Here is a 13,701-nt window from a genome sequence, read left to right on the forward strand (position 1 = left end):
AAACCAAACTAATGTCCGTGCTTTGGACATACAATTCATTACGGAAGGAGTATCGTTGATACTACAGAACAACTTTTTCTGGTATGAGGGCGATTTTTACCTACAGTTACTCGGAGCAGCGATGGGCACTAGACTGGCACCAAGTTATGCCAATCTATTTATGGCCCACTGGGAAAACCAGACGATTTGGTCTGATCACCAGTGGGGTGCCAGTCTAGTGCTCTGGACGAGATATATAGATGACGTCCTATTCATTTGGGACGGTGACCGTGCATCTTTGGAAATGTTTTGCACATATCTCAATACAAACAATAAAAATATTGAATTTACATATAATATTAGCAACACAGAAATTAATTTTTTAGATTTATGTATATATCCAGAGGGCGACAAAATAGTCACAAGGAATTTTACAAAACCAACAGACTGTAACTCCTTTATGAATTTCGATAGCAATCATCATTCTAACTGGCTAAGAAGTATACCTAAAAGCCAGTTTAGAAGGTTAAGGAGGAATTGTACAGATTTGAATACATATGACTCACATGCTGAAACCATGGAGGGCCATTTCCTTGATAAAGGGTACAATTCTGCTATGGTCACAAAAGCACGTCTAGATACACGTGATTTAGAACGTTCAGCCATGTTGAGTGATAAGAAAAACTCTACCTCTTCTGTCAATCAAGGAGTGGCATTTATAACCCAGTACAATTCCCAGTATAAACAACTAGAAAAGATTATTGGGAAATATTGGTATATTTTAATGAAGGACCCTTTATTGTCTGGAAGCATTATGAATCGACCGAGATTCATTTATCGTAAAGCCAAGAATTTAAAGGACATACTTGTAAAAAGTGCTTTACCAGTTGAAAGAATGCAGACCAGAATCACTTCCAAAGGTTTTTTTCGTTGTGGTTTTTGCCCTATGTGCAAAAGTTGCAATGTTGAAAGAAAAATAACGGAATTTAAATCTAATCAGACACAGACCACGTATCCCATCAAAGATTTCATTACTTGCTGCACCAAAAATGTTATATATTTACTAGAATGCCATTGTGGCTTGCAATATGTTGGCAGAACAGGAAGGTTGTTGAAAGAGCGCTTATCAGAACACACTAGGAATATAAAGAAAGGATACGAGCTGCATAGTGTTTCTAATCACTTTAAGAATAAACACAATTGCAATCTTAAAGGGTTAAAAAGCTTCATGGGTATAAAAGTTGTTAAAAACAATTGGAGAATTCGATACTCAGAAAAACTGTTAGCACAAACTGAAATGAAAACTATACATCAACTAAGAACTCTGTCACCAAGTGGTTTAAATCTGGAGTTCGAGATAAAATGGTTTCTGTGAAGTCCTGTTTATACATTAGCTTCCTGTTCTAAAAGTCTTTTTTCTCTATGTTGTCTATGTCTCTTTCTGCTTCTGAATCATGGTCATCGCAATTACGTGATCTATGTGGAACATGAATATTGAATCATGGACATAAGACTTGTTTGATACCACAGCTTCACTAAGGACAGCAACAGGAAGATCTCTATGTCCAGCGATCATCGTGGTTAATAACAATGTTTCATGTTGGAAGATAATTTATATATGTGAACATGTGTAGTTGTTTCCCCTTTCAGGGATCGAATAGCTAACTTGCCAAAAGGTGACTTTATAATTTTTTTATCTACGTGACACGTCACTTTCAGCACAGCCCGTTATTAGGAACTAACGATTTCAGCTCAATACAACAGCGCGTTAATGGGCATGTAGTAGTATTCCATTCACCACGCAGCGTGTCCTCCGGCGCTGCAGATAAACAGACAGCACTTGTATCTTCCGTGCTTTAGCGCTCGATATGGGCGCATCAAACTAAGTTCTGCTTTTTGGCACTGAGCTGTTCGTTCCCTGAATGTTGAATTTTCTTGAATCCGGGTGAGGTTCATTTCTATTTATATCTATGAATTAGGAACTTTAGATCCAAGCGATCAGTAATGCTTTTACTTCTGTGCTCTTATGTTTCTAATCCTTGTTGAAAAAAACATTGTATATCTTATTTGAAAGTTTTTCCTGTCATAGGAGTCTTAATCGTCTAATATGTACACCTGTTATAGGAGTTTTAATTGTTTAACATGTACACCTGTGCATTTTTTTTCTGTGTATGATTGGTCAGAATGTATCATGTGACCTTTTGAAGTTTAAATATATCTGGGATAACCAGAGCAGACACCTTACTTCTTGAGGAAGGGGAGGGGATCCCCGAAACGCGTTGAAGTTGTTACTATATACTACATCTGACCATCTGTTTGCTGTATCGGATGAATAAAAAATTGTGTGTTTTTAACACCGGTCTGCCCGATTCCTGCCGCCCGCACTGTGAGGGATGCAAAAGATACCTTTTGGTGCACGCGAGACAGGACACTAATGTAAGTGTTATTCCAAGAGTTCAGCTCGTTTTAAATGAATGTACCCCCGATGTTTGGTGACAGAAAGATACCTTTATGTGAAAGCGAGACAGAATTATAAAGTGAGTGTCTTTCTGATAAACGGGAGAACATCTGAATGAAGTTTTGGATGAAGATAAAAACCTCAAGTTTTAAAGTTTTATTATTTTAAATCAGCGCTAGTTTGCAACCACCCATTGTTTTGCAGTCATTTGATTTGAAGGGATTAATAAGGGAAAATCCCATGTGTTGCAAACCTGCGGCTTACATTTGGTAGCGCGGGGCTACATACATATATTGTTTGTCAGACTTCCAAAACTGCCTCCCTGTCAGCGGGAGACGTCGGTAAAACAGACTTTTGGAAACGGCGAGGGGAATACGTCTCGAATTCCAATTTGTACCCCTGAAATATTACCTGAAGGATCCAGGGGTCTACTTGCGAGTGAGCCCACTGCGCACTGAAATTCATTGAGAACGGGCCCCCACCGTGCCTGAACTTGTAAAGCCCTAGCGTCATACTGAGAGCTTGGCAGAGGCGGAAAAGGGTTTCTGTTCCTGGGAACTGGCTGATCTCTGCAGCCATTTTCCTCTCCCTCTGTCACGAGCAGAAAAGAGGAACCCTTTTGTCCGCTTGCCAACCAGGACTGCGCCTGATAATACGGCGTCTTATTTTGAGAGGCGACCTGGGGTACATCCCCTTTTTTAAGGCAATACTTCCAAATGCCGTTTGGAATCCGCATCACCTGACCACTTTACTGGTATAATTGGACAACGCACTTATACTTGATGCCAGTCGGCAAATATTCCGCTGTGCATCATGCATATATAGAAATGCATCTTTTAATTGCTCTATAGGCAATAATATACTGTCCTTATCTAGGATATCAAATTTCCAGTCAGGGAATCCGACCACGTCAACCCAGCACTGCACCTCCAGGCTGAGGCGATTGCTGGTCGCAGTATAACACCAGTATGTGTGTAAATACATTTTAGGATACCCTCCTGCTTTCTATCAGCAGGATCCCTAAGGGCGGCCATCTCAAGAGAGGGTAGAGCCCTTGTTCTCACAAGCGTGTGAGCGCCTTATCCCTCCTAGGGGGTGTTTCCCAACGCACCCTAACCTCTGGCGGGAAAAGGTATACTGCCAATAACTTTTTAGAAATTATCAATTGTTATCGGGGGGAAACCCACGCATCATCACACACCTCATTTTATTTCTCAGATTCAGGAAAACTACAGGAAGTTTTTCCTCACCAAACATAATACCCCTTTTTTTTTTTTGTGGTATTTATATTATCAGAAGAGTGTAAACTTTTTCCATTGCCTCAATCATGCAATGTGTGGCCCTATTGGAAATCACGGTTGTCTCTTCAGTGTCGACACAGGAGTCAGTATCCGTGTCGGCGTCTGTATCTGAGGTAACGGGCGCTTTAGAGCCCCTGTATGAGACGTCTGGACATGCACAAGCTGAGTAGCCGGCTGTCTCATGTCAACCACTGTCTTTTATACAAAGCTGACACTGTCACGCAATTTCAACAGTACATCCACTCAGGTGTCGACCCCCCAGGGGGTGACAACACTATTACAGACACTCTACTCCGTCTCCTCATCATTTTTCTCCTCATACATGTCGACACAAACGTACCGACACACAGCACACACACAGGGAATGCTCTGATAGAGGACAGGACCCCACTAGCCCTTTGGGGAGACAGAGGGAGAGTTTGCCAGCACACACCAGAGCGCTATATATATACAGGGATAACCTTATATAAGTGTTTTTCCCTTTATAGCTGCTGTATTGTTTATACTGCGCCTAATTTGTGCCCCCCTCTTTTTTTAACCCCTTTCTGTAGTGTAGTGACTGCAGGGGAGAGCCAGGGAGCTTCCCTCCAACTGAGCTGTGAGGGAAAATGGCGCCAGTGTGCTGAGGAGATAAGGACGCCGAGAAAGGGGCGGAGCCTATCATCCGTTTTCTTGTATGTTTTGGCAGGGGTTAAATGCATCCATATAGCCCAGGAGTTATATGTGATGCATTTATTTTAGCCATAAAAGGTTTTCTATCGATTTATTGCGTCTCAGGGCGCTGCCCCCCCAGCGCCCTGCACCCTCAGTGACCGGAGTGTGAAGTGTGCTGAGAGCAATGGCGCACAGCTGCGGTGCTGTGCGCCTACCTTTATCTGAAGACAGGAAAGTCTTCTGCCGCCGATTTTTCCGGACCTCTTCGCTCTTCTGGCTCTGTAAGGGGGCCGGCGGCGCGGCTCCGGTGACCCATCCAGGCTGAACCTGTGATCGTCCCTCTGGAGCTAATGTCCAGTAGCCTAAGAAGCCCAATCCACTCTGCACGCAGGTGAGTTCGCTTCTTCTCCCCTTAGTCCCTCGATGCAGTGAGCCTGTTGCCAGCAGGTCTCACTGAAAATAATAAACCTAAACTAAAACTTTCACAAAGAGCTCAGGAGAGCCCCTAGTGTGCACCCTTCTCGTCGGGCACAGAAAATCTAACTGAGGCTTGGAGGAGGGTCATAGGGGGAGGAGCCAGTGCACACCAGGTGATCCTAAAGCTTTCTTTAGATGTGCCCTGTCTCCTGCGGAGCCGCTATTCCCCATGGTCCTTACGGAGTTCCCAGCATCCACTAGGACGTCAGAGAAAATCCATTATCCAAAATACCTCTGGTCCCAAGCATTTTGGATAAGGGATACTCAACCTGTATATATATATATATATATATATATATATATATATATATATATATATATATATATATATATATATATATATATATATATATATATATATATATATATATATATATATATATATATATATATATATATATATATATATATATATCTGGCCAAGAGCAGTGCACGTGGCCACTACTATATGAAACCTGATCCCAAATTCCCACTAACACCCCTGCGCCTCCGGTGGAGTAGAGATGTAGGACAGGAACGTTCTGGAATCACATCAGGAAGACAGGAAGCATGGTTAAAATGGCTGCCATGCCTCACAGCGCAGGATATATTTAACAAGTGCAGCAAACCCGGTAATATAGGCTTAACAGCCTATGTCATTAATGCTGTCACCCCTTTTTGCAGCCCCCCGCTAAAGAGTATCCTTCCCCCCCTTCTGCTCCCTCCCCTGTGGCCCGTGTACCGCTGTCTGAGCGAGAGTTACCGGGGAGCGGGTCCGCGATCGGGTGCAGGGAGCCGGGGAGCGCTGTAATGGAGAGCGGTCCTGCAGCGGCGGCCGGCGGGTGTGAGCGGCGGCCGGCAAGGTCTTAGCGGCGGAGGAGCGCGGCGCTGATCGGAGCGGTTGCCGGGGCGCCAGTAAGGAGAGGCGGGTGCAGCGGCGCCGGCTCTGAACATTGTCCCCACACAGCGGGGCGGCAGTGTTCGCTGACCGCCCCGTCCCCCCAGCATACCTGACTCCAGAAGCGATGGCTGTGACGGGGCTTCTGTCTGTAAGCTCCGTCCAGCTGTAGCAGCAGGCTTGTGAGCTGCGTGTGGCTGTGAGGGTGCTCTTTGCGAGGACCGACACGCCATGTGCTGCTCCGTGCAGCGGCACTATCCCGGACCCACGTTTTTACAGAAACTGGGAAGGGATGTGCTTAAGTTGTAAAAAAGAAAAAGAAAAATGAAAAATTAAAATCAAAATCAAAGATTCACAAAGTGTGGCAGCCCCACACCAGCCCTGTTGCTCCGATGAGCACAGATAAAACAATGAGGTACTCTGGGATATGGAGGGGTGGAGAGTTCTAAATTTGAATATTCAGTGCCCTGTTCCTGCGGAGGCCGTCCATATCCCAAGAGTACTCCAGTGACCCCTAGTGGATGAAAAAGAAAACACTTCAGTAGAAGGCATCTGAAAGGATCTTCCCAGGTGCCTTCCTCAGAGTTGTTTAAAACATAATTGCTCAGGTTTATTGGTATAATATTGACAAAAATGCTTTTAAACATACAATGGATCACACTTTGTTTCTTCTTCTGACTATCAACATCTCAAATATGTATGGAAAGCATTACCAATTACAGGTATATAAAGCCCTTACCTGCTCCTACTAGTGTCCCCACAAACACATCACTCAGGTAATACTTACCCTCCTCTTTATCATTGAGATCATCATCTTCTGGGAAGTTGACCTTCTTCTTTTTCTTCTTCTTAGTCAATGTGAACTCCATATCATCCTCCTGGGACTCTGAGGCATCCTGGAAGTCACTTTCTATCTTTAAATTCTATAAAGTAAAACAGCAGGAGAAAGACCACCAGATATTAGTTGGCTCATAATACATAAAGGCTTGCAACACAGACTCTTTGCCAACATTATTTTGTACAATTTGCCATAAAAACACTACCTTCACATCATCTTAATACTTGCCAACAATAAATTGCTAAAAGCCTAAAAAACAAAAAACAAAACAGTACCCTCTCACACACATACACCATAGTCAGATGTATAAGGACACCAGAGTATCATACCCATATGTCCGTTGTATGTCTAACGCCTGTGTAGGAAAAAACAATGTGTTCCCTAATGCACACCGAGTGAAAAATATTACTACATAATAGTCAGATAATACGGAGATCTTAGTTGCGTATATCTGCAGATATAGGGTTAAGCCCCCAGGCCCTGGGGGCTTAACCCTATATCTGCAGATATACGCAACTAAGATCTCCGTATTATCTGACTATTATGTAGTAATATTTTTCACAGAATGTCCCGAAGCTTCAGAACAAGATGCGTTGCTTCCTCTCTCGTCCGCGTGTGTCGATGCACTCGGCAATGCAAGTACTAGGCCTCATGGTGTCTGCTTTCGACATGGTGGAGTATGCTCAATTTCATTTCTGCCCTCTGCAGAAACTGATTCTTGCCAAGTGGGACGGCCTGCCTCACCAGATCAGGTCTCAAATGATCTTGTCTCCGGAGGTCCGTCTGTCACTTACCTGGTGGCTACAGGACCGTCGATTGAGCTGGGGTCGTCCCTTCTGGATCTCCAACTGGGTCCTTCTGATGACGGATGTCATGACGGTGTGTTCTTGTGCCCGCTACAGTGCATCCCCTCCCATAAGGCACTGCTTTAGGACATACCCGATGTTATTCCCTGTGGAATACCAGTGTACCCCGCTGCAGAAAAGGAGAGAGACTGGATTCCACAGGGCGCCCACCCTGACGCGCTTAGCTTCTTTGGGTTCGTATGGCATTAGCCGCTGATACCTTCTCCTGTCGTGAGAATGTGGTGTCTGTGGCTACTAACTGTTGTCGTCTTTTACCTGCTACTGCATTGGACTGGTTAACAAAACTGAGCTCCTGTGCACGGAGGCGGGGTTATAAAGGAGGCGGCGTTGAGCATCTTGGGAACAGTCAACGCTTTGAGCCTGTTGGTGCCTCGGATCAAGATCCTACTCTACACCCAGATGTTATTCCCAGTGGAATAAAGTGTACCTCGCAGAAAGTGATTTAGCAAAGGTAAGTTCTTACCATAAATCTCCTTTTTTAAACACCTGATTGGTAATATGAGCTGTGATATAGTTACATGCCATGCATAGTAACAAGCTAAACTTATAATTTGTCCATGCATATATGGTACAGCATAAAAACAAGTTAACGGACACTCAAAGTGTTGATGTCTCAGGATTTAGTAAAGAGACTCAAACTTTCTAGCATGATGCAGGACAGATTTGAGAGCAGTGAACGGACAAACTGAACGACAGCCGCCATCTTGTTACATCATTTTGTCTCCTATCACAAACACTATCCAACACCTGGGATTAAGTGGAATGCCACCTGAGAACCAGGCATTATAGCCCACATCGGTGCAAACCCCCACAGCTATGTTCCAAAGTCAAGTGGAAAGCCTTCCCAGAAGTGTGGAGGTTGTTGGTGTAGCAAAAGCTTGGGAGCAACCCCATATCAATGCCCAGGCGTTAGACATGCACAAAATGGTAAGCTGCTCAATCAGATTGTGATGTCACTCAGGTGCTAAAAGGGAGGGGTAATTCTGTGTAGGAAAAAACAATGTGTTCCCTAATGCACACCGAGTGAAAAAAACACAACCTCTGGTTGTGTGTCCCCAACAACGCTCCCAGATGCACCATGCTCTGGGCAGGGACCAGGGATGATTTCTTCCAGTTGATGAGCCACCCGTGGGCTTGCAGAAACCGGACCTTCCGATCCAAATGACGGAGGAGAACTTCTGAGGAATTGGCCAGGATCAGCAGATCGTCCAGATACGGCAGGATCCGGATGCTCAGACGGCGAACTGAAGCCGTCATAACGGTCATGACCTTAGTGAAAATTTGCGGAGCCGTGGTCAGACCAAACGGCAAGGCCCGGAATTGGTAATGGAGATTGCCAATTGCAAACCGCAGGTATTGCTGATGTGACATGGCAATAGGGATATGCAGGTAAGTATCCTGTATATCCAGGGATACCATATACTCCCCTGGTTCCAAAGCCAGGACGATAGAGCGAAGGGTCTCTATACGAAACTTGGAGACCTTCACAAACTTGTTCAAAGATTTGTGGTTGAATATGGGCCGGGAGGAAAAATTTGGTTTGGGGACTAGGCGTTGAATAGTAGCCGCAGGGATGCTAGAGGCAACGGTACTACCACTCCAGTGTCCAGGAGGGATTGTATCACTAAACTGAGAGTTGTTGCCTTCACCTGATCCGAAGGGATGTCCGTCAGGTAACAGCGAGTAGGGGGAACGGTCTTGAAGGATATAGCGTATCCGTGAGTAACGACTTCACGTACCCAAGTATCTGAAGTGGTCTTCAACCATACCTGGGTGAACTGTAGAAGTCGGCCTCCCACCCTGGGATCCCCCAGGGGGAGGCCCGCTCTGTCATGCCGCAGGCTTGTCAGGTTTGAAAGCCAGCTGACTGGCAGCCCAGGCACATTTAGGATTGGGCTTGGTGGTTTTGGAAGTGCGAGACTGTTTTGGGTATGCCTGACCCTTTGCTTTTCCCGGAGGGCGAAAGGAATGGAAGGAAGTACTCTTAGCCTTCGAGGCCGAAGGAGTAGTACTAGGTAGACATGCAGTCTTAGCAGACGCCAAGTCAGCGACAATCTTGTTGAGATCCTCACCAAAGAGGACGTTTCCTTTAAACGGGAGCACCTCCAGGGTTTTCTTAGAGTCCAAGTCCACCGACCAGGACCGCAACCAGAGAATACGGCGAGCCAAAATGGATGTCGTAGCAGCCTTTGCCGCCAGAACACCTGCATCTGAAGCTGCTTCTTTAATGTAATGAGATACAGTGACAATATAAAAAAGACATTGTCTGGCATGTTCAGAAAAATTGGATGGAAACTCAGCCTATTAAATTAACTATTTCCTAAGCCCACACCTCAATAGCTTCTGCGGCCCAAGTAGCCGCAATGGTGGGCCTATGCGCAGCTCCTGCGAGGGTATAAATAGCTTTTAAGAAGCCCTCCACATGCTTATCCGTCGGCTCCTTGAGAGAAGTGATGGTAGTGACAGGCAGAGCAGATGACACCACCAGCCGAGTGATTTGCGAATCCACCGGCGGTAGCGTTTCCCAATTTTTACTCAATTCTGCCACGAGGGGATAGCAGGTTAGCATCTTCTTCTGCGGGGTGAATTTCTTTCCCAGGATTCCTGACGTATGTCAACCAAGTGGTCAGAATGAGATAAAACCAATTTAGTAACCCGACGTTTGAACCTGTCCGGTTTCTTAGATGTAGTAGCAGGTTCAGGATCATCATCAATCTGAAGAATGAGCCTGATAGCCTCTAATAGATCAGGAACATCCACCTATGAAACAGATTCCCCATCAGAAACGTCATGATTAGAGTCTGTGAGGTCAGTATACACACTTGGTACCTTGTGAGGGTGGAATACACAACCCTTGGAAGTTATTACCCAAAATGCCTATACCAATCCTGCATTATGCTTTCTGTGTGCTTAAGGTTTTCTTTTATGTCTGTGTGGCTTATCTATTGCTCTATTACTCAAATCCTCTTTATCATGTGCATTGTTTTTGATATCTGTAAAGCGCCTTGAATCCTGTTGGAGAAAGAGCAGTATATAAATAAAATTATTATCATCATCATCGGAAGAGGTATCCGGAACATGCGTGGATTGAGAGGAAGTAACAGCCCGCTTAGAGGACTTCTTGTGTTTAGTCTTAGGCGGGCGAGGGTCAGGAATACGTTTATCCAAAGAGTTAATTAATTGCTGTAACTGAGTGGACAGAGCATCTGTCCATGGCGGAATAACCGCAGGGACCATATAAGGCTGATAAGGCACAGGAGGTCCCACAGGGGGCGTGAGTCTAGTTACCAGCGTAGTCAGTAAATTAGAAAAGGCAGCCCAAGGCGGGCCATGATGTGCCCCTGTTGTTACAAACTGACTGGGGGGTAGAGAACCCCCAAAACTTGAACCCTCCGCAGCCATGTTATCCTCAAATGCATCTGGGACATCATAACCGCGCACGGCAGAATCAGCCCCCGACCCATCGCCACCTATAGCTGACATGATATGAAAGCGTAAACCACGGGCGACAGTACAATAGCAGCAGATAAAACACCTAACACAAACCCCCCCGTGCAGTGTGAAAGCACAGACAGAGGATTTCTGAGGTAAAATGTGCCTGAAAAACACAGAAAAATACAAAATATGTATATTCACACCCCTACTGTCTCAGAATGCTCCAGTGTCCCCTAGTGGATGAAAGAGAAATACCTATATTATCTAATAACCCTGACGCACAGAGCCTCCTCAGGTTACAGAATATAGGGATAGCAGTAGGAGTGAGATACACGGAGTAGAGATCACCCAGCAGCTATATGCACAAACACACACAGTCACATGTACAATGCAGTAATTATGACAAACATTAAAACTGCACTGGACTAGCAATACTATTACGGGGTACAGCTATGTATATAAACAGATATCAATGCACAGTAAAAACTGGATAAATATCACAGGGTACTTGTACAAAATAACCCTGAAGTATGCACTTGTTCTTAACTAACACTGTAAACGACATGTAGAATACTTAAGTGTCCTGTAAATGCACAGCGCTGATGATGCAGGCGGCTTTACAGAGGAGGTACCACCCAGCAGTCCCAGAATCAGCGCAGCTGTGTGTAATGGCACCCAAACGCTGACAGGTAGTGAGGCAGACAGAGATGCAGCTCCAGGGCGGGAACATTTACTCTAAATGGCGCCCAGGGGCTGGGGGAGGGGCTACAGGCCAGATCCCCTTGCTGGACTTCACCACCAGGTGCTGCGGGCCTTAATAAAATGGATTATAGCCTAATCTGACCTGTGCCTTTGCCCTGGTGGTCTAGTGGGGTCCCTGTACTGCCACAGTGTCCACACAAGCGTGCATGGCCCGCCTCCTAACGGCCACGGCGGATCGCAATTTCCAGCGGGTTCAGTCTGGGGGACTCTTACCTCCTCCCCGAGTGCGGCCACGCGATCCCGGAGAACTTCGGTTAGTGTGTGCGCCCTGGGTGAAGAACCGGAGCCTCCGCTGTAAGTACCCGGCAACCAGGGACGCGGGAGTATACAGCGCCGCTGGGGGAGGTGATGGAGCTGCAGCAGGAGATATCAGAATGATATCTAGCACTAGAGTGCCTCTGCTGCAGCCCTTGAAGTCTTCTATCTTCTTTAAAATAGCTCTTCTTAGGGCTGCTGGAGCAGCCCTGCCTGTTAGCTGCCTGCACTGCCAGCACCAACTTACAAACTGAGCTCATGTGCACAGAGGCGGGGTTATAGAGGAGGCGGCGCTGAGCATCTTGGTAACAGTCCAAGCTTTTAGCCTGTTGGTGCCTCGGATCAAAATCCTACTCTACACCCCAATGTTATTCCCTGTGGAATACCAGTGTACCCCGCTGCAGAAACTTATTTGGCACTATACCTGCGCTTTGCTAGCTATACTATATAAGTGAGAAGCAGGAAGGACGAGGACGCTTATGTGCCTTAGAACAACGATGACTGCAGAATAGCTAGGACCCCGAAACCTATCCTAGATTCACTGACTGAGGAAGAGCTCCTAGGATTGCTGTATTAGACAAATCTATGCTGATTGAAGACATGTAGCTAAGTAAACCTGTTACTTGTGAAACATCTGCGTCTTTGAGGAATGTACAACTAGGGTCTCCCCAATCCAATATTCCCACCAGGAACAGGGTTGATCTAAGGCCTTGGTGCATACAGACCTTTGTATTCGCAGGCACTGGCATGCCACAATGTTTGAAGCATACAATCGAGTGTCAGTCTATGCTGTAGTATTGAGGTTTCTCTTCGATGGGACCAAAGTGCCCAGGTCAAACCATGAAAAGAAAATAGGATTTTAATACCTACCGGTAAATCCTTTTCTCTTAGTCTGTAGAGGATGCTGGGGTCACCATAGAACCATGGGGTATAGACGGGATCCGCAGGAGACATGGGCACTTTAAGACTTTCAAAGGGTGTGAACTGGCTCCTCCCTCTATGCCCCTCCTCCAGACTCCAGTTATAGGAACTGTGCCCAGGGAGACCGTCATTACAAGGAAAGGACTTATTGTTACACTAAGGTGAGATTCATACCAGCTCACACCACAAGCATGCCGCATCACGTGGCATTCAACAGAACACAAGCCAACGGCATGAACAATATCAGCAACAGGCTGCTCAAAACCGTAAAACAACATGTGTGTAACCACAACTACTAACTGCAGATACAGTACGCACTGGGACGGGCGCCCAGCATCCTCTACGGACTAAGAGAAAAGGATTTACCGGTAGGTATTAAAATCCTATTTTCTCATACGTCCTAGAGGATGCTGGGGTCACCATAGAACCATGGGGTTATACCAAAGCTCTAGAATGGGCGGGAGAGTGCAGCACCGATTGACCAAACTTGAGGTAATCAGCAGCCAGGGTATCAAATTTGTAAAACTTTGCAAAAAAGTGTTTGAACCCGACCAAGTAGCTGCCCGGCATAGTTGCAATGCTGAAACCCCCCGGGCAGCCGCCCAGGACGAGCCCACTTTCCTAGTAGAATGGGCCCTCACCGATTCCGGTACCGGCAATCAAGCCGTGGAATGAGCATGCTGAATCGCATTACAGGTCCAGCGTGCCACGGTCTGCTTGGAAGCAGGACACCCAACCTTGTTGGGAGCATACAGGATAAACAGAGCCTCTGTTTTCCGAATCTGAGCCGTTCTGGCGACAAATCTTCAAAGCTCCGACCACATCCAGAGATTTTGACTCGGCGAAGGCGTCAGTAGCCACAGGCTCCACAATAGGTT

The 13,701-nt window shown here is 45.9% G+C and overlaps 1 protein-coding gene across 1 annotated transcript in view; it reads right to left on the reverse strand.

Annotated features, from left to right (window-relative positions):
• The window catches only part of EIF2S2 (eukaryotic translation initiation factor 2 subunit beta), a 106,027-nt gene that overhangs the window by 49,323 nt on the left and 43,003 nt on the right, over positions 1–13,701 (reverse strand). The window contains exon 4 of the mRNA XM_063960227.1: positions 6,534–6,669. Coding sequence (XP_063816297.1) covers positions 6,534–6,669 — 136 coding nt within the window. The remainder of the gene's footprint in view (positions 1–6,533; positions 6,670–13,701) is intronic.

Source organism: Pseudophryne corroboree, chromosome 3, assembly GCF_028390025.1.
Source record: "Pseudophryne corroboree isolate aPseCor3 chromosome 3, aPseCor3.hap2, whole genome shotgun sequence".
Taxonomy (NCBI): Eukaryota; Metazoa; Chordata; class Amphibia; order Anura; family Myobatrachidae; genus Pseudophryne; species Pseudophryne corroboree.